Here is a 27,915-nt window from a genome sequence, read left to right as displayed (position 1 = left end):
TAATTTTGCACTAATAATAATAGCACACCTTTTTTTAAAAACCCATGCATACACAGCCAACACTATATTATTAAAAAAATACAAAAAATTGCCTAACATGCTTATTGTTTCGGCAATGTGCTTGTATTAAAATCCTAAAAAAGCATATTACTTAGAAAATTGCTATGAGTACTCATAAAGTGTGGTTAAATAGGTTCAGGAAGTAACCTGAGCAAATTCAACTATGTACAGGAAAAATACTCTAAATGTTAAATTAAATTAAAGGTTATAACATCTTACTTTCATGGTTTTTTAATTCATTATTTCATCACTTCTGGATACCCCTAAGTATATGATATAATTATATGTTATGGCAAATTACTATTGTATGATAGCCATAATAAACATTTTAGGATGAATTCCTAAAAAGAAACAGATTATTATAAACTTGAAACATTTGATTTGTTATGAAGCTGATATAAAGTTAAATAATATATACTTTAGCAAATATACTTGATTTTTTAAAAACCGTTCAAAAACCTTGCACTAAAGCTATATAATAATTAAAGTAAAATATATAATAATTAAAGTAAATATGAAATATAAATTTTCATAAAATAATTAAAATGAGTGAAAGCCTAAATAATAAAACTTAAAACATTAGCAACATTAGTTAGCAACTTTATTCTACATAAGTATTAATAAATTATATTAAGTAAAATGTAAAATACCTTCTGTTTTTAATAATTTTATTTCAACTTGTCTTGGACGAACATCTTGTTCTTCATCATCTTTCTTATTGATCAAGTCATTTTCAATTATCTAATTGAAAAAAAAATTGAGTTCTGACAAAAAGAAAAATTTTCTCTCTAATTACATAAAAAGAGGAGAAAAAAAAGAAGATGAATTTAAATAAAAATTTAATTCTTAAAATAGATTTCTTTGAAGCTCTTAGATGAAATATTTATTTAGTATAATATTAAAGTGAAAAGTAACGAATTACATTTATATGTAATTAAGTAGCTTTATGGAAATTTTGTAACTTTGTAAACTTTTTAAGTATTTTTTAAAATGAGTACTTTTACTTGCACATAAGTATATATTTTGTTAAGCATTGTACTTTGCTACATTTTAAAACATAAACACTACTAAGTAAAATTAAATGAGGTGAAATTTAATTGACTTGAATTTTATTAGATAAATGTAGACTCTACTGAGTTTTCATCTTTATCAACTGTAATTAAGTTGAGATAAAAACTATATTTTTATCAAAACTTGAAAAACTTCAGAGAATATTTATCTGTTGAATCACTGATAACTCGAAATTCAAAAACTTTTCTTTCAAGGTGATCAACAACTTTAGTTTTTGCTTTGTTTAATAACATCTGTCTAACAACATCTGTAAATAAAGTGAGGTATAATAACATCTGTCCAAAAATATCTGAAATTTTGTTGATGTCTAATAATATCAGTGTAAAAAGTATATGATTACTACAGATGTAGTTACTAGTGATGTACAAGTGAAAAAGGCCGATTGTGGCTAATAATAAATTTCAGTGTATGGATATAAAAGTAATATATTTTAATATTACGTATGTAATTTACATATATAAGGTGCATCTATGCACTAACAGTGGTTTGGCCTATTATGTCAATGCCTTGGCCAATGTCAATTAATAAACTTAACTATCAACCGATAATAGGCCAATTAATTGGGCGATAGCTAAACCGATTATCAGGCATTGGTTGAGGTATCAACATTAGCTAATTGGCCAAACCACTACTGGTACATAGACACAACTTATATATGCAAATTACATTCCTAATATTGGTATATTACCTTTATAGACATACATTAGTCCCTATTATTAGCCAAAATCAGCAGTTTAAAGAGAAAGAATCAAAAAGGAGAAAAGAAAAAAGACTTGAAAAGTTGGAGGCTGAACAAGAAAAAGAAAGCGAAAGAGAGAGAGTGGACAAAAAATAGCAGAATCAAAATCTGTAGTTGTTACATCAACAACTTACAAATCTACAAGCATTATTAGAAAAGCTGTTAAAAAAGAGCCGAGTCAACACTACAAAAATCACCCAGAAAGAGGGCTAAAATTGTACAAAAACTTTTAATATATAAAAATGAAATCCCAGCCCAGAAAAAAAGGAAAATAAAACAGCATTTGATGCTTCAATTGAACAATTGAATCCAGCATGATATATCTTATCTAACACCAGGAAAAAGAGACATCATTGAGGTGAGATTAAAAGACAAGAAAGAAAAAGAGCCAAAGTGCCATTCGTTTATGAATGTTAATGAAGTTTGTGCTCTTTTTAAAGAAGATTATCCTGTAAAAGCGGTTGGAAAATCAAAGTTTGCAACCACCATCTGTGTATTTTGTCTAGTGCTATGCCAAGAAACGTTTGTTGCTGTCACAACACTAGAACTTTATCTTTGAAGTGCTGCACAAGTTTGATTCAAAATTTGCATTGTATGCGATAGTGAAAAAGACATATGCAAAGATGCTGCAAATTTTTATAAACTTTATGTTTTGAAAGAAATTGACAAGAATAAATGCGTTACTTGATACCAATGGCAAGTTATGGAAGGTAATGGAAAAGAATATATTAGAAAAAGTTGAAAAAAAGGGAAGAGTTGATTATCTTTATAGTAGCTTTTCAAAATATTTACCTTTATTTCTTTGGCATTACTTTATTAAACAAAAACTCTAAATCAGAATTTGAAAATAAGACCTAAATTCATAGTAATCCAGACATTGTCGTTCTCCAAGTGGTATTTGCTGAAAATTTTTCAACTTTGTGGCAAGATGAAGTGCAGTCAACACATTGGCACAAGAAACAAGTGTTCATCAGCTGTCATTGTTTCAGATGAATTAAGCCATGCAAAAGAATCTATTCTTGTATTTGTTCATAATTTAATATCTAACCATGCTGAATCAAGTGTTAAGATACTACATGTTTGGACAGATGGACCAAGTAATCGATTTAAAAATCATTTCATTGCCTCATCAATATCCTGGTTGGAAAAACAGCATAATTTAAAACTATACTGGAACCTTTTTGCTATTTTTACACTGAAAAGGGCCAGTAGAAGCTATTGGTGGGACCATTAAAAGAATAACAATAATAAAGGTAATACAGAGAAAAATAATCATAACTAACGCCATAACTTTTCATGATGCTGTTAAAAATGATACTAAAGTGTTAAGATAACTTTGTTAATACTATTTTTATGAAGATGTATCTTGAAATTGACTTATTTTATTATTTATTATTGTTATTTTCTTAAGTAATACTTCTATACTAAGTTTTAAATTAATTAAAATAGCTCATTAACTTGGTTTATGAATACCCAAAAGCCTCTGGTCACACCGTGACTTTTACTAATAGTTAACAACTATTAATAAGACAACTAAGCTTATTTATATTAGCTGAATTGAAGTGTGAAAAAGGAAAATACCATGAGAAAATGTTATTAACACTGTAACTTTTTATATTTTATTAAACAAATAAGAGGCTAATATGCCGCATAATTTTTTTTTCTTGCTTTAAGCAGTACCTATTATTACCTAACGAAATAGTATTAATGTAACTTTGTATATGTATTTTGATATTAGAATATAGAAGGATTAAGACAAAAATTAAGACACTTGTCACGCTATGATTAGTGTTAAACTGCCCTAAAAAAAATATTTTATTTTTAAAATTTTTGTTTTTTGAACATAGATTTTTGTTTTTTGAGCATAGATTTTTTCATTTTCTTTTTTTAGATGAGTTATCATATAAATTTTCTTTATTTTTCAGCGCATTGAAAGGCCTTTAGTTGTCAAAACAAACTGCTGTAGTCAAGTTGAAAAAACGTTTAAAAGTTGTTCAAAACATTTCTAGGGTTTATAAATATTTCATAAACATTAATTTGATTTTTAATATTGGTATTTTTTAGTTTTGTTTGAAATATATAAAAAATTTGCTGAGAGCAGTATTTCAAAGTTTTTAATTAAAAAGTATATATCAAATAGTTTGTTTTTATTTTTCTTAAAGTTAAAGTAGTTTTAAATCTTTTAATGCTTTAAAGTACTTTCTTAAATTTACACAATTCTAGTGAAGTAATTTTTTGACATATACAAATAATTTAAATGTCCTAACTTTTTTAGTTAAAAATAGTGGAGTCATGGAGCTGTCTAATAAAGGTTTACACATTTTAAACATACCTTTAAAATAAGCTTACACAAAAAACATTCTGTATTATTAGCAAAAGTAAGACTAATTAAACATGCTTGCATCTAATTTTTTTTATTTATTTGTTTAATTAGAAAATAAAAAGTTTAAAAATAAGTTGCTCTAAATGCCCTACCTGATTAATAAAAAATGGAAAAATTCCTAATGAATTTAAATTAGTCATAAATTTTATACTATCTAAACAGAAAATTATAGCCAAATTGAAAACTGCTTTTTTTTTGTTTAAGAATAGTTTTTTTTATGTATTTTTGAGACTAAATCTGCAAATGGTTCGAAAACATACTAAAAGTTAAACAGGGAGGAAGGAAAGTTTATTCAAATAGAAAGGAAATGATAGATACATGCAATACTGTTTTGAGTAAAGAAATGTCCATAAACAAGGCATAAAAACATATTAGGGGAGCTCTTTCTAAACCAGTAAAAAGTGAGCTACCTATTTATGCTTATCGAGGACGAAAAACAGTTTTGACTTAGCAGCAAAAAAAAATAAGAGCATTCAGAATGTCTTTTTTTATTAGCTGATTAGGGCTAAGGTTTTACTAAAGGCAAGGAAAAAGATCTAATTCAAGTTTAAATTAAAGCAAACAATATTGATACACATTTTATAGATTGTCGACCCTAGTAAATGGTTGACAATCTATAAATGGTTGCGTGCTTTTTTGCTGCAAAATCCTGAATTGAAAACAAAAACATTACAAATTTTCAACATAACAAAAAAAATTTATGCTAAAAATCTTGAAACTATCAAAATATGGTTTGATTTAGTTTAAAAAGCAATAAGAAATGCATGAATTATTAACCTAGTCAAATATTAAACTCGGACCCAAAGAGTTCATCTCAGACCCAAAGGAAAAAATTGTATTAGCAAAACGAGGTGCTACTTGAGCGTCTCAGAGCATTGGCCGCTTAGGCGGGGAGAAAATTACTGTAAATTGTGCATGCTCTGCTAGTGAACAGATATTGCCATAATATGTAATCTAAAAAGTAAAAATTTTTATATGAACAAGGGTTAAAAGTGGCCCTGATGGAGCTAGTTATACTACTGGTAATAAAGGCTGGATGGAGTGCTCTCATTTTTTAGAAAGATTTCAAAACATATTTGAAATCTTCTCTATATATATATTCTCTTTCTGACTGCTAAAGTATAGTTTTCGCACATCCTTGGCATATCCATATGCAGTAGTAATGTAGTGGTAGAGAGCTTGCTTCATAAGAAAGAGGTTCCAAGTTCGATTCTCGCCACGCCCATGGTAGTACCGCGCTAAACTTGTTCCTGCATGCGGCGGCCTTGTTCATCAAGGTTTGTGTTTTTAAGTCATAGAGTTGAGAGAGGATTATAATCATAAGTAGCCTCCTCATTTGCAGTGGCCTTTTCGTCCTTGGGGAGGTGAATTACAAAAAAATAAAAAAAGTTTAGTTGTCATTGATAATTACGATAATTTTATATTTTCACTGCACATGTGGTCATGTACAATTCTCTGTGTAACAAAAGTATAAGTTAGAATATCATTATCCAGAAGTTGGTTGTTTATACTACATCCACCCTCTAGTTGTGCTTGGCCATAGGAAAATTATAAACAATTGTTAAATTTTCATTATGTCTGTGAATCTTAAAGCATCTGTATACTGGAACAAAAAAGAATCAAATCTATCACTTTCTTTTTTGAAACAAAGAAATTTCTCCCTGTTTACTTTCTCAACAGTAGTTAAAAATTGTGAATACTGCAATTTGGCTTAATCAGCAGCTGAAGGTGATACCTTTTTAGAAGCAACTAATTTCAGCAACACTTTTCAAAATAAAGTTTACAAATCTTATGAGATTTCACATGTACAAAGGAGATAAACACATTAAGTATCTGTTAAAAAATGAGTTTGGCGCACTCTTTTCGACCATATGTTTGCACAATATAACTAAAAAATTGTTGAACTTCTGTTTTAAAATTATATATTTGGGCATTAGTAACTTTTTTTCTAGATTTCAGTTGCTGCAACTCATATTTTATTTCGAACACAAGATCAATAATTGTGACTAACACCTAATTTTTGACATCACTGATATCAACTTTTAACAATTTAAAAGTTGATGCTTCAGACAAAACTTCTTTTCTGATAAACTTTGATAAAAATAGCCTCACTAAAATCTCAAGCGTTTCCACAAGAAAAGCTGTCATAGGATTGTCGTTTTAAAAAACTAACAAGAAAGAATTAAACAATTTTGCAGTTTCCTTTAAAAATTGCAACTTTATAAGGACTATTACATCTTTATAGCATGAAGAAAGGTATTCATAACTGATATTTTCCTAGGCATAATTTGACCAGGTTGCTTGTTTTTTGGTAAATTTTTTAAAAGACAACAATTACAATAATCTTGGGTCATATTTCCATGGCTCTCTTTGCTACTTACTATACCTAGTCTTAATGCCACCTTGTTCTCTTTTTTTGCTATTTTTTTAACACATGCCCCATATGAAGACAAAAAACATGTGCACTGCTGACATTTTAAATCATTCTTATTTGAGTTTTTAAATAAAATTTTGAAATTTTAAAAGAATATTAAAAAAGCAATTGAAAAATAACTCAACAACTTTTACTCTTAATTTCAAAGTTTACATGAATTTAATGTTAGAGACTGCTTTCCACTAAATTTACCATCTTAACATGTGGGTGTGACTTAAACCATTTGACACAGAAAAGTTGTCATTAAATAATCAAATATCATCAGGGATAGTGCAAACCCACATAACTAGCATTGGATAATACTGCGTATCTGACAAATGTAGCCAATTTGAGATAAATTGGGCAATGCATGCAGGATTCTAATTGGCATCCGCCAATATTGAGCTTACTTTTATTTGATCTATAGAATGCAGGTTATTGCCCAAGAACAATACTGCATATCTGGGGCCAGTAAATGTCAGTACTGCGTATGTGACCGGTTATCATCTTGAGCGTATCTGTAATGTTTTTGTTAATTTAAGGTGCTGCTAAATTTGGTTTATAATTTAAAATGATCAACACTACATCAGGTAAGTTTTGGTTTTATTATCTATATACAAATGTAATAAAGAAAAAACTTTTTTTTGTCTGTTTACCATTTTTGTAAAACTCTTTTTACAAAAAAAATGTGCCTTTAAAAAAAGTTGCCTCATTAAGTGTTGTTTTTTTTTAAAAAAAAACAAAAATGCGCAATCATGTTTTTAAAGAGAAAAGTGCTTGTTTACATTTTTTTGTCAATTAATAATACTTTTTTTAAATTTATTTTTACTACCTATATAATTGCACGACTATACCTCTTGCATAGGATTAGTTTCCTACTTCTAAATTGAATATGATGGGAGTCTATTAGTTTTGTTAATATTAACATTTTAAATAAAATTAAGATTTTAAATAATTTTAAATAAAATAAGCATTTAAAAAAATTTTCAGTTTAAATTTTCATCTTAAGTCTAAATTTTAATTTTCATTTTCGGTCTAAACTTTCATCTTCAGTCTAAATTTTAATCTTAACATTAGCACGGTTCACCTTACAATATTCAGTCATTAGTAATGACTGAATATTGTAAGGTGAACATTTAGTATGTCAGCCAATTTAAATAAATACATTTTTTATTTAAAAATATCACCAAAGTATATAAATCATTATGAATATTTTTTCTATTTTAATATAGCTAATTTTTTTTAGATGAAAGATTAAAAGGGTGAATAAAAGAAAACTCTTGTCAAGAAGATAAAATACATCAAGTTCTGACATTGAAAGCTTTTAAGAAAATGACTGATAATTTACCATATGTTTTTGCAGAGTTAGAACATACTAAAAACAATAGTTCACCAAATGAATTACCAACTTTTTACTTTTCAGTAGATGATTCTGTTGCTGATCGAAAAAACAATCCAATCTCTGAAATAATAAATGTTGAACAGATAGCCTTTATTTAATCAACAGACAGCAATAACAATTTTTTTCATGAAAGAAATTCGGAACCTCAAGGAAACGAAAAGCAGAACAAGTGTCTTCAAAAAGATTTAGGAATAAGAATTTGAGAATGCTAGGTCATGAATACATAGGCTTTAGAAAGACTGGCGAGGAAAATTTTTTACAAGACACTGTAAAACCTGCACGAAAACTGGGAGAGACTTGTAAATCGAACAAATGCTTACAAAGTAATGCGATTAACTGCAAAAAATTTACAGAAAGTGTAGGACTAGATATTTTAAAAAAATTTTGGGAGATGAGCTGGATAGCCATACTTGACAGCCAGTGCATTGTATTTCAAAACAAAACTGATGGTTCATAATTTTACAATATACAATCTTGGCACTAATAAAGTAAAGAGTTAATAACTTGATGAAACAACAACTGATTTAAAGGCATCAACTTGTGCTTCATTTTTTATGTTAATGATTTTATACTTTTATGTTAATGATTTTATAAATAAAATCATTAAAGAATCCCCAAATGATGTAATAATTATTATTTTAAATAAAATCATGAATGAATCCCCAAATGGTGTAATAATTTTTACTGATGGATGTACATCACAAAATTGAAATGCTATTGTTTCAAATGCACTTCTGCAATTGGCAATGCAAAAAAAAGTAGTCATCACTAATTAATTTATAATCATAAAGATTTATTTATAAAGTCATAAAGATATATTTTTGTTAGATAGCTGAAGATGTTCTTTTATTGTTACGAGTTAATTTCGTGATATTATTAATAAAACTTGCTCTATTGTACCTAATAAGGTAATAAAAAGGCTGTACATACAGAGTAAAATGTAAGATTAAAGCAAACTGTTTTTCAAATATTGTTATACTATCATTGCCTATATTTTGAAGAGATTTCGAAATATATATTTTTTCTTTTTAAATTAAGCATGTATGATGTAAGGCTTCAAACAGATATGACAATTCATGTTATCATCTGATTATTATATATTTATTATTTTGTAATAATATTACTAGTTTGATTTCAATAACGCATAACTTACCCTCTGGAGTACCATTGTGATGAATTTGTGGTTAAATTAAATACGCATAAGTGCTCTAGTGACTAAATTATTAACTAAAACACCCAATAGCTATTATTGACATTAAAAAGAACATTAATAAAACTCTCTATGCCAAAATGAGCCCTAAATCTGTTTAAATAAAAAAAATATATACAGTTTTAACCTTCTACTGTAAAACTACAGGTAGGGAGCATGTATCTGCATCGCAGATACATGCTCCCTACCTGTAATAGATTCGCGCATTTGCACTATCCCAGACAATATGTAAATATACTAAAATAATACATCATTTAAAGAATACTACACAAAGGAGACATTATCATCATAAATAACATTTGAAACTATCATTTAATTTTAAAACTTTAAATGTAATAAAAAATTAGATTGGCACAAATAAATAGTTTATAACAATGAAAACATAAGCAATTTAATGCTCAAATAGACTGATTACAACAAATCTTGATAAAAAAAATATTGATATAACTGAATAAGACAGACAAAATATTAACCTTATTTTCCCATGTAACTTCTTCTGGTTGTGTTTCATTGTCTAATTTGACTTCGATAATTGTTTCAGGAACTTCTTCAACTTTTGGTTTGTCAACAAATGCACTAAGTATATCATCGCCAACCTCTTTGTTGTCATATGATTTGTAAGACTTTTTCTTTTTCTTGTGCTGGGCTAAGAAAAACATAATTTATTACACTTAACCAAACCCGAAAAAACTAAAAATATATAAGTTAATATTAAAAGTTTGATAAAGGATTGGCTAAAACAAACATAAAACAACATAAAAATGCTACCTGTTTTAAAAGTAATAGAAGGTTTCACATCTTCTACCTGAGGATTGGAATCTAAAACTTCAGGTGAAGCTTCTGCCTGTATCTCGTCAATATTTTCAATTACTTCCTCATGTACAGCATTATCAGATGTATTATATGTTTCAAACTGAAGACAATCATCAGTAACTATAAGGCTAGTGGTTCCAGGTTCAGTTACATTTACATTATTTAATAGCTCAGTATCAGCTTTATTTTCAGGCTCAACAAAATTGGTGCTAGACTCATTATTTTCTTCCAAGGTAACAGTTTCAACAATTTCATTTTTATTAATTATTGTCAATGCTACACTTTCCTTTGGCTCTTCATTTGAATTTTTTTCGGCTATTGCTGCTATCTAAACAAAATGATAATAAGAATTATACATACATAATAACACATCTTTCTCTTGTATTCCTCTTGGCTTACCTTTTGCCTTACCGTAAAATTATTATGCTAATTATTTAATTGATATATGCAAAAGCATTAGGGTGTCCCAAAAATATGCATTTTTTAATGTATTTGTCCCAAAAATATGTAAACTTTTTTTTGCAAAACTTCTTCGTAAACCCAAAAATCCTTGTCTATATTAAGGCAGAAGATAAACAAATACTAAAAAATTGAACTCGGATCATTTTAAGTGCTTCCAGTAGAATTCCTAAATCTTCCGTTTTTGAGCTAGAAAAGATCAACTTAATTAACTTAAATAACTGTGAGTATAATTCTTGATTGATAAATATATCTCATTATTATCATTAACTGACAGTGTAATTCTTTTATTCACAGATATATTTCATTATATATTATCATAAAGAAAGCTTTAAATTTTCAAAAGTTCGTTTTGAGTTAATTTTAATGTTACTTTTTTCTCTTCTCTCTTGCTATCAATAGTATATTTTGACGCTGTTCTTCTTATTGAGAATATTTAAAAAGATCACTTATTAATCCGATGTAGCTTTCAGCGCAGTTGTTAGTTACACTAGGTCCCTAAAAAAAATTTCAAAAACACTATAATTCAATTTTCGAGAGGTTGGGATGAGAATGAACCCAATCTTTGACTTGATTTACAATTCATAAGTGTATAAATATAAGCCAGCTATCAGCAGTGACAAGCTCTTAAAGCTTGTTGTTTGGTAAGATTAAGTTTTAAATAGGATTAAGTTATTATAGGATTAAGTTAAAAATTAAAATAGGATCAAATTTTTCCATATTTATTTTTTATAGCTCTGGAACTGGAAAGGAAATTAATGACTTCAAAATCTGATACTTGACAAACATTTCCAAGTAAGAGTAAAATAGTTAAAACACAACTACAGCTGAAAAAATACCACAAATGTTTGTGAAAACTTTTAATCAAAGCATTGCCAACATTGACATTATATTCATCCTTGAGTATATATACTGCTTTAAATGCATTAAAATCATTAAAAACAGCGTGTTTAGCACTTTTAGACTAAAGGTAAGATAGGGAACAATAAGCAACAAAAATAAAGGCACACGTTTCTTTTTACTTTCATCAGGTAACACAAATCACAGGTAGGGCACAATGTCCATTTTACTTTCATTAGGTAAAAAGGTTATAATAGTGGACTCCATTTCTAATGAAGACATTAGCCATAAATTTTGCCTTGTGACAAGCTCCAGGTTGATGAACTTTAAATACATCAAGCTTATCACATTCAACGCCAAGATAAAAAGCCAAATATTTTATAAGGTGATTATAGTTGTTTCTTGGAAAAATCTTTAGCTGCTAGCGCCAAGATGTAAAGCTTGTTACCCATTTCCAGCTTGTTTCAATCCAATTTTTTATTTCAAGAGTTCTTTGGAAAGATAAGATCATAAATTTGCTTGGACCCTTACATTAAACTTTGGCAATGGCCTGTATTTATTTAATTAGAGTTCATATGTGTGTTGACGACACATAAACCAAAACAAACACTTATGAGAAATACTACTAATTATTATTAAAGCTCAATTTAGACTACCTGTATTACTTGATGTAGAATCAGTAGTAAGTGACTGGTGCCCCAGCTAAAGATGAGACTCTTTGCGAACCCAGCCCCAGCAAAATTATAAGATCTAGGAGTTGATAGCCAGGGCTAAAAAAAGATTTATAATAATAAAAGCTTCTAAACTTTTATTTCAGAAGAAATAAAAGCTTCCAAGATGCACTTTATACATACATATGAATATAAACATATATGATTGCTATTTATTTAGATGCTGGCATACAATATCCTTTCATTGTTATAGAAATTTTAGTATTTATATGGTGCAGTATTTGCCGTAAGAGAAGATGATTAGACGGATGTGTGGTGTGACTTTAGTAAGACAAGAAGAGGAGGTATAATCTTAGACAGATTAGAAAAAACGTTCTATCGAACAACGTTTAAAGGCTTAGGCCTTCCTCTATTATGCTGTCGATGATCATGATCATGACAATGATTATAATGATGATAATTATGATAATGATAATTATGATAATAAAGATAATAATTATGATAATAAAGATGTTTATATATGCATAAATATTACAAAATATAACATGAATTTTAAATAAGAAAAAATATACTAAGCCCCAGCTATATTTTATGAAATCAAGCCCAGAACCTAGTCAAGTATCAAACCCGGTCACTTACTAAGTATCAACACAGACTTCAATTATATTATTAGCAATTTTAAAATACTCAAAAGTGTTTTTAATAACAAAAGTTTGATCTTTTCCTTTAGTGCTCTTGACAGCTATAATTCCAAGTAGGAGATCATCTTTTGTATTAAATTCAGGACTAGTAACAGATATTCACAACTCTTTATATACATTATTTTAATTTTATTATAAATATTTAGAGTGTAAAAAAATTTAACTAAATCCTCGATATACTTAAATCTACTTCTAGCAATTGAATTTCTAGATATATTTAAATCACAAACATTCTCCCCTAAAGCTTTAATAACAGCTCCTCAAAACATCGTTTGTGAACAAATGCTAATTACACATCTAACACTAACAGGTGTTGTAGCTATTAGAAGCTTGTATCTGTCAAACTCTATTGCTATTTCTGAACAGCTGCACTTTTTTTTGACGCCTTACCTTTGTGTGTGTTGAAAACAGATTTTTATCGCTTTCTGAAAATAAAAATCACTGTCATATATTGTTTTTTAAATTTCCTAATATTTGGAACAGTGATTTAGAGAAGTTAACCTAATACAAAGCTAACAGTTCTTTTTTAAAAAAGTTTACAGATGTTCTTTAAATTATGAAAAACAATAGCTATTAGAATTGTTTAAGGAGTAAGTTTCATTTAAATAAAGCAGAATTATTAAAGTTTAGAAAAGGTCAGAACATTTAACAAAAACCTTTTTTTAAACTTCTACAGGTAGCACTTAAAGGTCTTTTTTCTTTGTTCTAAAATCTTTTCATCATACAAGCGGTCATCTATTAGTGTATAGACAAAGAATTTGATGTGTACAAACTTTTTATATATATTTTTGGGACACCATAACAACAATGTATTAGCATGTGTGTGTGCATATTTATGTGTGTATATGTATGTTTATTTGTATATATTTATCAGTCATGGACCGGAAAGGCGCGCTCTTTTTATGACAACGCATTTATAATTTTTTATCTTTTCAAGAGATCACACTCTTTTTATGACAACGCATTTATAATTTTTTGCAACAACTAAATTACAGCTCAAATTTTAAAAATGTTTGAAAAATGTGCTAAATAAAATATAAGGTAATAAAGCAAGAAATTTTTTTTAAACTACTCTTTTTATGGTATTAATAAACTCAATATCTAAATTGTTGCAAGAATCTAGTATAAACCATGAAACTTTTAAAAACTGAAACAAATATTCAAAATTTAATAATTTAAAAATGCCACAAAATAAATTAGGAAACAATTATTTAATACACTAATTTTAAAAAGATATGCAAATCGTTAAAATATTAACCTGAGCAGCAAAAGAAGCATTAACTTGAGCTCTTCTATCATCAATTTTTTCTTGTATTGGTAGGGAAATGTTTGGAGTGTAAGGATTACCCATATGAATATGCACTTTTTCTTGTTCTTTCTTTGGAAAATAAATGGGAATATCATCACCAGTTTTAGGGTCAGTAAGTTTAATAGCTGCTTTTTTAGGCTGATATTCAGGTTGATGTGGTATTTGAGCTGGTTGAATTGGAACATTATGTTGTTGTATTTGCTGACTAGGTGTTGGTTGTGTATAGCCACGCTGATTTTGAGAAGGATGTTGCTGAGTTTGTAAAATAACACCATTTTGATACCCTATAATAAAAATAAATAATTGGGCTAACCTAATTGGTTAAAAAGTTATTGAATTTGGTAAAGACTGAAAATCTTACATATACATATACGTATACTGCAAATGTTCAACATATCAAAGACTTTAAGAACTCATATCTTCAACTCTCACTTTCAGTCACTCCAAAAGCCCATGCAGTGTTCTACCATGTTCCTGAATTTATTGCTCAAAAGGGTTCGGCATTGGGCATTTTTAGTGAGCAATCAACAGAAACCTTGCATTCAATCTTCAGTGCTCAATGGGCAAGGTACAAAAGAAACCCTGATCACCCTAGTTATGGAAGCCAGTTATTGAATTGTGTTATTGACTATAACAGCAAGCATCTTTAAATTGGATTATTTAAATAATTCTTTTTAACAGTTAAACAGTGATTTCTAGAATTTCATTCTAGAAATACTTGAGACAAAATTTGTTGATAATAAATCTTCTTGTCTGAAATTTTTGTTTATATTAAAAACTATCATTATTAAGTTTTAAAAAGTTTTTCAGAAGTATAAAGCTTATTTTGCAAGTACTAAATAAAAAAATTTCAACAGCAATTTGAAGAAAAAGTAATAAATATCACAACACCATAAAGTAATTTTTTTTAAAGGAAATCATTTCATGTCTGTGTGTATGTGTTTTTTTAATGGGAGATTAAGGTTATATGGGATTTTCTTCTGTTTGATATCTTATTAAAACCTAATTCAGTAAAGATATATTTCCTATTTAAATAAAAGAAGTTGTTATTATTGCGTGTATTTCCAATATTTGTTCAAAAATGTTTAGAAAAAATAACAAAGCAATCCTGTGGGTTTAACTACTAAAACAAAAAGAGGTTTTTATACGTTTTAAATTCAGAACAACTAGAAAAAAAATTCTCTAATTTTTAAAAGGCATAAAAACCACAAAAAACTGCTACATTTCAGTCGCTTTTTCAAAGGCGAGGTTTCTACTTTAAAGCTATATCTTTTCACAGATAAAAGATATCTTGCTCCAATTTTTTTTTTTTAAAAGATACATGCCAAGGCTTCATTCTATTAAATTTTGAAAATTCCATAGTCAATAATAAGGTTATAATAAAAACGTTAAGCATCCGTTGTCTCTTTTTGAAGAGGTTTTAGTGCCATATTCTATACTAAAGGTCCCTGTACACAAACCACAAGTGTTGAAGAGCTGATTTTTTGTCAGGTTATAGCCAACACATATATGTAAAGAGTTTTTGATATTTTTTAAAAACTTCATAACCCAAAAGTAAAAAAACAAACAAAACAGATTTACAACGGAGCTCCAAGTGCAATCAGTAGCGCAAAGAGCTATTAAATTTTAAATGTGTTTTTCTCCTTAGATTATAGAGATTAGATTTTAATTTTTACATCTGGTGATACAAGAGACCTTGCAGATTAATGTCCAATAGGTCGTTTTTTTGGTTCTCAAAATTGAGGTTGGGACCAATTTTGGATAGGTGTGACTAAATGGATAAATTCATTAACACTGAATTTTTTTTGACAATTAATTTTTCAAATAATAATAAATTTTTTGTTGACAAATATAACTCATGACAAATGTAATGAGATGAGTCTAACAACTATAGATGTTGAACTTTCACATCCTTTGCAAATATATTATGAAAAATTTATTATAAAAATGTTTAAATTTCATGCCGATTGTTTTCAAAACAATTAAATTTGTGCTATTTGTTAATAAACAAACTCTTTTTAATAAACAATTTCCCGGTTTAGAGTATATGGTTGTAATTGAACCTTGGAGTTAATAATTATGTTTAAATTATGTAACATTAAACTTTTGACCTTTTCTAAAGAATTTTTAAGCTTTTAAATGATTTACTTTTTTAAGTTTAAGTATTTTTAATTTTCTTTTTTAATAAAATTTTTGACTTTCGATTGCACAAGCCTATTTTATTTGAAAATATACATACATACATACATACATACATACATATATATATATATATACACACATATATATACATATATACATACATATATATATATATATATATATATATATATATATATATATATATATATATATATATCATACATATATGTATATAAATAAATATATATATATATAATATATATATTTATTTATATACATATATGTATGATATATATATATACACATATATATAAATATATATATACATATATTTATCATACATATATATTATACATATATCATACATCTATATATGATACATCTATATTATACATATATTATATATATATATATGTATATATATATATATGTATATAAATATATGTATATATATATTTATATATATATTTATATATATATATGTATATATATATGTATGTATGTATATATATTGATATATATATATATATATATATATATATATATATATATATATATATATATATATATATATATATATATATATATATATATATATATATATGTATATATATATATATATGTATTTATATATTTCGCAAGAGTGTCGGTTGCAACACTTGACGTTCTTTAAGCTAATAAAAATGGAAATGACTTGAAACTATGCAGAAATGTGGAATACTGTTATTTAATTTAGTAGGCAAAGCTAGAGTATTGAAGTCTTAAAAAATTTTTTTTAAACAACTCTGCGTGACGGTTGTAACAATTATTTTATTTATTCTCAGACTAAATGCAGCGAATGGCATGGTAAAAAAAATTATTTAGTGTGTGTTTTTAGCACATATTGATGTTATTATATGCAGTTTGATAGTTTTTACTAGATGTTTATAAGCATTTCTATGCTTTTTTTGTCGCAATGGTCATTTGTTTTAAAAAACACCAAATAAAACAAAGGAATTAAATAAAAAGATGAATATTTATTAAAACCATGTTAACAATGTAAAAGTATAAACTTTATAAAATTCTCTAAGTTCTTTGGTTCTTTGAAACTGGGTACATTAAATTTGAAATAGGCAACTTAAGGCAGGCTGCTATATTTATTTATACTTTATTACTTTACTAAAGTTTTAATAGTTAATGCTCCTTGTTCCCCACATAATTTTATAAAACAATTCTTTCAGAAAAGTAAAAATATTAATTTCAAAATTGTTTTACAGGCCTGTTAAAAATATTAGACAATTTCAAGTAAGTAGTAGTGTATTGCTTGTTTTATCATTAACGTCAGATATTATTACAACTGATGTGGGCTCTAATAGGTAACAACAGATATTAACTGTAAACAAAGCAAAAGTAGACTGGGACCAATAAGCAGCTTGAACAGCATCTTGATAACCGCATTGCCTAAATCGCTTTCCTGAGACACGCTCTGTAATGATTAAAAAAAAATTGTGTTTTATCAAGAAAAAAAAACACAAAATCGAATGAACAAAAACGTTGCAATGCAAACTATAAAAAGAAGTTACAAGTACAAATAAGTTAAAAGACTAAGATTTCTTCATGTTGAAAGTTGTTATTTCTCAACAAATATCAATTTCCTTACGTCAATTATTTGAAAATAAGTGATTTATATTTTAAAAAAGAAATAGGAAGTACTTTAACAAGCTTAGCAATATAATGATTAAACAAACTGAAAATAAAACAATCGATTTTTAACTTGGTTTCAATGATCAAATCATTCTGGCCTAAACGATTTATTCAAAAGCCAAGAAGCCATTATGGAAAAAAAAAACATAGCATGATGGTCATAAAGTACTTTGTTACATCTCAATACTATTGTCTAACTCTTTTTAAAAAAAAAATGAAACAATGATAAAACTTATATCAGTATCTTTACATTTACTATATATTTAGTTTTACAAAGTCTGATACAAAGCCTTAAAAAACTTTTCGACTTTTTTTCGTGACAGTCATAACGCATTAATTTGATGAACAAATTCTTTTTCTATACATAGTTAGATTAGCGTTTTTATGACTAATATTCTGTTTAATTTTGTCTGCAAGTCAAACTTAAAAAGTTCCTTAAAAACACAGCACAGAAACCTGTTTCAACACTTTATAACAGGACTATATAAAAACATTAAAAGTTTAGCAAAGACATTTAAAAAACAAATTTTAAAATTGTACGCGTTTCTAGTGCAAATTATCAAGTAATTCCTTAATATACTGACTGAAAAAAGTTGCGATAAAATTGTTTATCTAATATACATTTCTTTCTTTGTTTTATTCTTATCTTCTTTTTTTCCTCTACATGTATTAATTTTGGTAGAAGAAAATAACAAACACACTAAAAATAAGAAGGGATCACTAATATTAAAGACCTTTAAACATATCGCAGCCCATTTTTACAAATGTCGATTTTTAACTAAAAAAGAAAAATTTGCATGTTAATAGGTTTTTTTATTTATTTTTGATGTTTTTTAAACATAACAATATTTGAAATTTTAAAACTGTTGTTTTTTGAACCACCCTAAAACATGTTATACAAACTAACAATATAAACTTACCTTACGATACAAATGTAACATAAAAATACCTTGAACTAAATATTGTGGTGATTGAGTTTGATGAGGATAACTGTGTGATGGATAAATTTGTGTGTATGAAGAAAAGCTATACGGGGTAGCATTTATATTATATTGTCGATTATAACTAGTATACACTTGTGACGGATCTGTATTCTGAAAAAAAAAAAAATTAATACAAATTAAAGTCAAAACTAAAATAACATTTTTTAATTTTATGTTAAAACAAGCAGTATCAGCATTATATAAATTTTGATAATCACATAATCAAAATTCCTTGTTTACAAAATCAACTTTCTAGTTATAAACATGTTGTTTTAAGTACGATTTAAACTAATAAAAAAACTAAATCTTTTAAATATACAAAAGTCAAATTTAATATCCTGTTCATATTTAAAAAATCCAGAAAAATAATTTGAAGACATTTCCTGAAAAAACCAGGCATAAAAACGCTTTTTGTGTATTTAAGAATACCTTATGTTAAAAAAGAAAATATTTTGAAGGCATTCTTCTGTAAAAAAGAAAAGTATTTTAATACTAACTTAAACTTTTTAAAGATATGGTGTAATATTCAAAATAATCAAAGTTAAATAATCCTTAAAAAATAAGTATTAGGGTGATGCAAAATTTGTAGGTTCAAAACTTTAGTTGTCCTCAAGCTTGCCCTTGTTCTATATGACAATAGTAGTTATTGGGCAAAATTTGAATCAAATCGGATGATATTTAGGGGTTGCCATGTTATGTCACATTTTGGTATAAGGTTACAAAAAGTAAAAAAAATATTTTTTATTTTTACATTTTTTATATTATATTACTGAATTATTTATTATCAATTTCTTATTGATAATAAATACTAAATACTATTACTAGGCAATAATAAATCAATCATCTTCATCATTCAACAGTCATCTTCATCAGGGTAGACTTTGATGCAACTGGAAATTCCTTCCGGTGAAGATCAACCAATCTAAGAAGAAACTGCTTTTGGTTTTCATCTTTCATAACGCTTGAGTTAAAGGATGTTATAAGTGCTATGCCTCGTTCCGCGCAATCGTTGACGACTTTCATTTGACGAACCTTGTGCTTCATTTCAAGATATGTTGAATCCATATCCCACTCTGAAGATTCTTTTATTAAAAATGATTCAGCTTTTTCTTTTCCATTTTTCAAAATTAGATCGAAAAGTTCTGCGGTGCGTTGTGTGACGAAGGAAGACAATGGGCTGTGACAATCGAATGAGGCAGCATCAAGTCTTTTGAGAGATTTCTGCCTTGGCTGTTGTTTCAGGTTGTTTGCCATGTCTCTCTTGGTGTTGTTGTCGACACGGGAATCGAAGAAAGCCAATCCTATTAGATGTTCAGAAAAATACCAGAGGTGGCGATGCAAAACTTTTGCTGTATTAATTGCAATTGTACGATTTGGATATTCTTGAATCCGTTGAAGAAGCTTGGCATCATTAAATGGTGCTCGTTCAGTTAACGGAGCTTCATTCCAAAACTGTCCGTATACAAATGCCACAAAAAGACTTATATCTGTTATTCCTTTCTTTTCCTTTGCAGTAATAACAAATTGATCCTGAAACAAATATATCTTTATACAATATATAGCTTTTGCCATCCAACGTGCATTGTGTGTTGCACCTGGAGCCCGAAACTTCACTTTGAACTCCGATGTTGTAGTTGATCCTCCAAGGAAAATAAGGCACAAATTCAAGAGTTCTAAGTAATCATCCCTGGGTTGTTGACCTTTAATTGCTTCACTATAATATACTACCATTTCTTCACGGAGTTTGAGAAAAAAATCGCAGTTGTAAAATTCTTTATTCCCTATAGTAAACACCTCCTTGTTGATTGCTGGCCATTGTTTCTGGAAACGGTTAAAAATTCCAACTTCAGGTCCTCCACTGGTTCCAAATGCAGTCGTGAAAATAGTGGAAAGCATGACTTCAAACATATGGTGCCTGCATGCTATCCATATAAGATTACGGTCAAGATTCTGCTCCATTATTGTGCAGGCACCATTGTTCAACCCAGTGTTAAATGAAGTAGTGTCAAAAACCAGTCCCCGAACAAATTCTTTCAATTTCCAGTCTTTAAGAGCCTTCATGCAAGCATCAGCCTGTTGCTCACCTGTACCTCGATCAATCTTTGGAACGCCCAGCAATTTTTCCACCCCACCACCAGTCACAAGGATGGCAATTCTATCCACTTTTTTTTGACCACCAGTGATATCAGGTAAGAGCTTTCCATCCCAATGCAGAAGAAGTGGATCATCAGGAGAGAAATCAACCTTGTCAGCTGTAGTCACCGCTTCACGAACAGATCGCCTTTTTCTGCGGATTGTGCTGTACGACAATGATAAATCTTTTACCGAGTGACCAAGAGCCTGAGACACTGTTCCAACCACGAAGAGTGCACGGCGATCAGAAATATTAACACGATCAAGAGATGATACAACATTATTTGTTAGAGCTTTCATCTTCTTTTTCGTTGAACCACTTGTGCTCAGTGTGCTGGAAGCGGAAGGAGTCTGATATTCATCATCATCCGAGGAACTAGAGCTACTTTCACTCACAATGTCAACTGCTGATGAAGAAGAAATGAGTTCTGTTTTTTCCATCAGTTCCGCTTGACTTCTTTGACGCCTCAATTCCATTTTAGTTTCTCGGACTCGTTTCCGTGCCTCCCTAGCTGTTAAATTCCGATCAATTCCTGCCATACTACAACTTAATGGATCTTCTTGCTGCTGACGTAAAAATGCTTTATCTTCATCGTTTTTCATAACTTCTGATGCATTCTTGGTTAAAATATCAAAAAGTTCTTCAAGGTCAGCGTGGAAAATTCCTTCTTTCATTTGACAGCTGTCCAATTTTGATCCTTGGTGTTTTTTCAGCAGCAGATATTCGTCATTAAGTTTTTTTAACTTTCTTTCCGCATTGTCAATTCTTTGAGTTGGAATTTTTCCTCTCTCCCATATAACAAGAACTGCTTCAATTGTTGCCCGAATACTTTTTATCACTTCTTGTTTCTCTTCTATATGATGGAAGAGCAACCTCCGAAGAACATCCCCTCTTGAAGGAAGTCTGGCAGTCGACAGAGTTTGTGTAGGTTTACCAACAAGCCACACCTCAGCAGAAGATCTAGTGGTTGCCATATTATCAATTTCTAAATTATAAATAAACAATGAAAAAACAAATTTGCGAAATTTGAGAAAATCACAAAATTTTACCAATGGTTAATTCATCTTATAAAACATGGCAACCCCTAAAATTGCTTCTTTTAGTCTAATTTTTGGTACACATGATCCTAGGTGATAAAGGAACACAGGCAACCTTGAGGAGGATGTTTTTTGTGACATTTTTTTTTTCTATTACAATCTGAATCACCCTAATAAGTATTCTTTTTTTTGGAACATTTAGATAATGATTTAAACGTTTCAATGGATCAAAACTGTCTAATTTATCAAAACATTAGCAAAAAACTTGTTAAATAAATTTTAACGCTGTTTCTTTTTCTCAAAGGTAAGTTCTGGATTTTTGATAATTAAATAAACTTGGTGTGATAAACATTTAAAGCTCTTTCAAAAAAATTTAACTCGAGTTACAATGCTTTTTACAATCTCTTTTTTATTAAATTGTGTATTTAACTTGTAAATATATTTCACAGAGGGTGATAAATAAAATAATAATATATATTAAGTTTACATTAACTTCTCAACTGGATGTATAATGGAAAAAAAGTAAATGCTTTTTTTGTAAATATCTCAATAAATAATAGTAGGAGAGAACTAGCGAAAAATAGGGTCGAACCCGGATAAAAATGGTATAAAGCTGAAATTTTGCAGAGAAAAATTAAGCAGTCTTTAGATAAGCATAAAATTTTTTTCCTAATTTAAATGAATGACAAAAATTAAAATTAAACATACAGATACTAACCGCATTTTCCTTAACGAAGACTCAGTATTTCCACCAAAAAGTTGAATGAAAGCAGATTCTCCAACATATTTTTTGGTAGCCCAGTAATACGAAATAATTTAAGATACTGATTGTGTACTATTCAATTTTTGCAGTAATTTAAAAAAACTATGTTTTCCTTTTCCCAGTATTGAAGATGTCGAGTCACATCCTGATCATGCATGAACAAATACCAGATGTTCTCTGAAAATCCATTATTCAAGATGAAACATCTTTTATACTCGGGGTTTTTACTTGCTTTCATGGTATAAAAAAACCCTCATTGAATACATCTTTACGATGCATATGCATCACTTCTATATATTTATAATCAGCAACAACAATGCATGGTGAAATTTCTTTTGCAACTTCCAATGATTAAGAGATAACTTTCATGTCGGCATCCCCTTTGCAAATATATATTTCTTGGCAATCTCATTAAAGATAATCTGAAAAAAGTAAAATCAATTGTGCTTTGTTGAGTGAATTTGATAGAAAACACTTGTGAGTACGAAAACTGATTACTTTCTCTTATGACAAGATTTTGGGAAGAGCCTTAGTGGACAAACCTTAATTAAAGACTCTTTATCAAAACCATCAAATATAATATAAGTGGTGGCATAGTTTTTCTTAAATAGCTGACGTAGGTCTCAACAATTTCTATAAACTTCATACCTTTGTTCGAAAGAACTCTGTGGAGTAAGGAACCTTCGTCTAGAACATATTTGCACAAGCTAACGTTTGTAATTGATTTAATTTTGTCGTCAGGAAGAATCACTTTATGCAAAGAGGAATTGTTTGCTTTCAGCATTAAATTATTTTTAAATAATGAATGTGGGAGATGAGTAAGCTCATAACCAATGTATAGTTTAACATCATTCTCTCTTTCTGCAATTGCTGCAAGCCTATTAAAAAAAAGTGTTGAACCGACACAACAAACTGTTTGTTTACTTTCATGCTTTGTCAATTGTTTGTCTAGTTTCAATCACCCTCTCTTTTCAAATAACATTAAATCATTTTGTCAAATCAATGGTATGGTCACAACTTTAGCAATCAGTGAATGTTTGTGGTCTACTTTTTAGTTCAAAGAAAACATTTCTTCGTCAAAGCCAAGTTTGCACACAAATAGCACTTACTTTTTTCTTTTAAAAATGTACTTTTACTACATGTCGTTAAACTTGCAAATCTTACATTTCAATACGACGCAAACATTTTTTTGTAGTAAAACTAAATCATTCCAATCATACAAAAATGTTTCATTAAAAGTAATTGAATTGAAAACAAAAGAAATGATTTAGTTTTTAGCAGAGAAATTTATCTTTTAAAAAAAAAAACAATTGAAGTTTTGTATGGCTTAATCTTTTAACAATTTTACACTTTTTTAATGTAAATAACTTTGAAAATAATTGTTTACAAGTCATAGTATCTACATAAATATTGATCAGCAAAATATTTTTTATCTAACGATATAGTTTAAGATAATTTAGCGCTGCCAAAATTGGCCCATTTTTTGATCCCAAAGCGCAATCAACGAGTTTTTTTTAAGCTCATCTAGACTGTCTACTTCCTCTGTGCAAAATTTCAGCTTTATACTAATTTTGGTTGGGTCAACTCATAATTCTCTATAACTATAAATTGGTTTCGTAATTTTGATTAATGCAAAACTGATTTTATATTTTAAATAGATACATAGATTTTTTAATAGAACGGGTAAATGAAAAAAAAAAATTGCTTTTATTCAGTTTTTATTAAGTAATCCCTCAGTTTTACATAAATAAAACTTTTAGGGATTTTTTTAAAACTTTTATTTACATAAAACAAAGCAACTACTCCAATTTGTCTCAGCACTTTATTTAATAAGAAATAAATGAATACAAATAAAAAAAAATATTTGTAAAAACGTTTCACCTGAGTAAAATATAGCATCAAGTAATTGATGAACAATAATTTTTCTGTTTTAATTATTTGATGACAAAAAAAACTTCAACTTGTATTTTTGAACTTGTATTTCCAGAAAAATTTGGATATTAAGAAAAAATAAAAATTTATAGAAATATCAGGAGTTATCAGGAAATTATAGAAATATCATAAAGTCCAGAAAAATATAATCCCTGAATACATCTTAACTTTGATCAAATCAAATGAAGTTAAAGGCACAAAACATACAGGAAAATTTCAGTTAAACAGAACAGAAATAAAAATCATATAATCGAGTATCAGAAAAATTTTACACCTTAAGTTTTTGCGTTACATGATTGCAGCCCTTGGATCAAGGGTAATATGAAGAAGTTAAAATTAAATAATTATGCTTTTCAGACCTTATTTTCACTAATTCCGAGAACTGATGATTAAATGATTTTTTCTGTTGGTTTTGTGAAAAATTTCCTGTAATCTGCATCAAAACAAATAGGGGAAAGTTACAATTACTTGCATTATAGTATAGGACAGTAGGGCAGATTGAAAATCTACTTTTTTTGGAAAACAGATACTGGTCTAGTTGAGATAAATGCAATTTAAAGTGATTAAAAATATTATAGAAAATTTAACTTCCCATTTTGCACCAAACTTTAAGGAAACTGACCAAAAAATCTGATAGGGTCATATATATGTGAAAAAAAACTTATTCAAAATATAGTCAACTTGAGTCTAAAAATAGAAAATTTTATAGTCAACTTGAGTCTAAAAATTGGACATGGTATAAAAAAGTTATTTAAAAAATAGATTTAAAAAACACTAAGGTAAGTTTATTTTTTCCATACTTTCTTTTTTTTCATGTTGTTGCTAAAAAAAACAATGTGATTAAATTCAGCATTTGATGGAGACTTTTTTAAAAATCAGGTTGATTCTCTTAAGAGAAATAATGCAATTTTCTGTAAATAAGAACTTTGAGACTTGAAATATACACAAAAAAAACAAATTTTTTGCTAGTTACTTTTTTCCTATTTTTTAAATTTTTAATATAGCCAGATATATTTACACAACCATGTGTTTGTTAACTGAGTTTATGTTAGGAGAAAATAAAATCCTTACTTAATGTCATTAAAGGATAAAAATTTATTTATTATAATAAATTTCATCACAAAAATATAAAATGTTATTATTTAATTTGATATATATTAATAATGATGATATTTTAATAAAATCTTCCCTTCCAAAAAGGCTGCAAGCAACCACTAATTAAAGTTGGAAGTTACTAAAAGAGAAAAGAAAAAGATTGTAAAGAAAGATAACGATTGAAGGACGACTTAAAGGATTGCAAATTATAAATCAGGAAAGCAAGATGGAGGAAGCTAATACCTAAGATCTGATGCTCGAGGAAAAAAACTAGTCGAATAAGAGCCCTTGGAGCACTTAAGAACAGTCAAAGAAAAAGGATGAGACTTAATTGAATGTGTAACACGAGAATAAATTTTGGTAAATGGCACAAGAGAGCTAGCTCTTTAGACAGCGCCCATTATAGTATTTGTTGAAAAGAGAAAGAGAAGCAACATTACGACGATGTGATAATGGTTGGAGGTTGGCTGCAAGAGCAGGTCCAATTATGCTTACAATGAGTTTTTGCACCTTGTCTAAAATAGAAAGGGTATCATTAGAAGATCTGCCCCAGAAATGGCAACAGTATTCCATACAAGGCCAGATTTGAGATTTATATAGATAGAGAATAGAATCCGGAGTAAGAAAGTGTCGAGCTCGATAAAGAGATGCAACCTTAGCAGATGTTAATTTTGAAAATGATTTTATAAATGGTTTCCAAGAAAAATTAAAAGTAAAAGTTTTTCCTCGGAGATTAAGAAATGACTCATCGAGTACATCACCATTCATAAATATAGGAAGATCTAAATCATTGCGATAACGATTAGCTGAAAAAATTACATTTTATCTGTAATGAAGTTCACCAGCCACTGTGAGCCCTATGCTGTAGCAGAAGTAAGATTTTTTTTAAGTTCTAATGCCCCCTCCAAGGAATCAAAGAGTGTTGGCTTCTTATCACAACAAGCATAAATGGTAGTATTATCAGCAAACAATGACACCTTAGATCTGAGAATATTTGGAAGATCGTTAATGTAAATTAAAAAGAGTATAGGGCCAAGGATAGAACCTTGAGGAACTCCTGAAGTTACAGAATAAGAAGAAGAGTGCTGTTCGTCAAAGGCAACTTTTATGCTACGATTGGAAAGGAAGGATTCAATAATCTTGAAGATGTTGCCAGATACACCATAAGAAGAAAGCTTATGGAGAAGACCAGCATGCCAAACTTTATCAAAAGCATTTGAAATGTCAAGAGCAATGGCCTCAACCTCTCCACCTTTATTTAATGCACATAAAACCTATCGGTTGCTACTGGTAGCAAATCGCTGTAGAACAACAATATCAAAATCCATATTGATGGTCAGAAAGTAAGCTATTAGATTCAAGATGAGAAACTAAGTGTTTGTTAATTAAAGATTCAAAAACCTTGCTTATGATAGAAAAAAGACTAATGGGACAGTAGCTAGACAAATCAGATCGCTCTCCAAAATTTTAAAAAACAGGGATAACAGATGCCGCTTTCCAGCAGGCTGGAAAACAAGACTCTGATAAGCACTTGTTGAATAGTTTTGAGACTATAGATGACTGGAGAGATACCAATGTTGAACATTGGATCAACCTGTTTGTTGGCAATATCAGGTAGAATGCAACTAGTGGAATCAAGAGATGATATTGATGAAAAGTTCTTAACAAACAATTCAGCTTTGTCTTGAGGTGAGGTGACAAAATCTAAACCATACAAGAGAGGTGGAATTAAAGGATTGCCCTTATTATTAATACTATTAAAAATTCTCCAGAAGCCACGAAAACATAGCTTTTGAGATGTGATACAAGATTTCATGACCTGAGAATAGGTGACTTTGGCGTTAGACAAAACCTTTTAACAATGGTTTCTAGCAGTAATAAACAGACGTCAGTTTTCTAGAGAATTGTTTTGCTGATAGATATGGAAGTAACGGTTTCGATTAACAATCGCAGAAGCACAGTGTGAGGATAACCATGGCGGAGAGTGAGGCTCGACATGGAATCGTCGAGAGGGAACAAAAGATTCCAAGTGGTGCTAAATGAAAGCACATGAAAGAATAGTCTGTGGATTCAAA

The 27,915-nt window shown here is 28.6% G+C and overlaps 1 protein-coding gene across 2 annotated transcripts in view; it reads right to left on the bottom strand.

Annotated features, from left to right (window-relative positions):
* The window catches only part of LOC100204643 (eukaryotic translation initiation factor 4 gamma 1), a 95,483-nt gene that overhangs the window by 50,224 nt on the left and 17,344 nt on the right, over positions 1 to 27,915 (bottom strand). For both annotated transcript variants that reach the window (XM_065799281.1, XM_065799280.1), the window contains exons 5-9: positions 18,846 to 18,990; positions 14,021 to 14,355; positions 10,047 to 10,419; positions 9,752 to 9,924; positions 711 to 801 (exon numbers count right to left, since the gene is read on the bottom strand). In XM_065799281.1, coding sequence (XP_065655353.1) covers positions 711 to 801; positions 9,752 to 9,924; positions 10,047 to 10,419; positions 14,021 to 14,355; positions 18,846 to 18,990 — 1,117 coding nt within the window. The remainder of the gene's footprint in view (positions 1 to 710; positions 802 to 9,751; positions 9,925 to 10,046; positions 10,420 to 14,020; positions 14,356 to 18,845; positions 18,991 to 27,915) is intronic.

Source organism: Hydra vulgaris, chromosome 06 (genome assembly GCF_038396675.1).
Source record: "Hydra vulgaris chromosome 06, alternate assembly HydraT2T_AEP".
NCBI classification, from domain to species: domain Eukaryota; kingdom Metazoa; phylum Cnidaria; class Hydrozoa; order Anthoathecata; family Hydridae; genus Hydra; species Hydra vulgaris.
The sequence above is the reverse complement of the archived record's forward strand: the minus strand, read 5'-3'. Positions and strand labels throughout refer to the sequence as shown.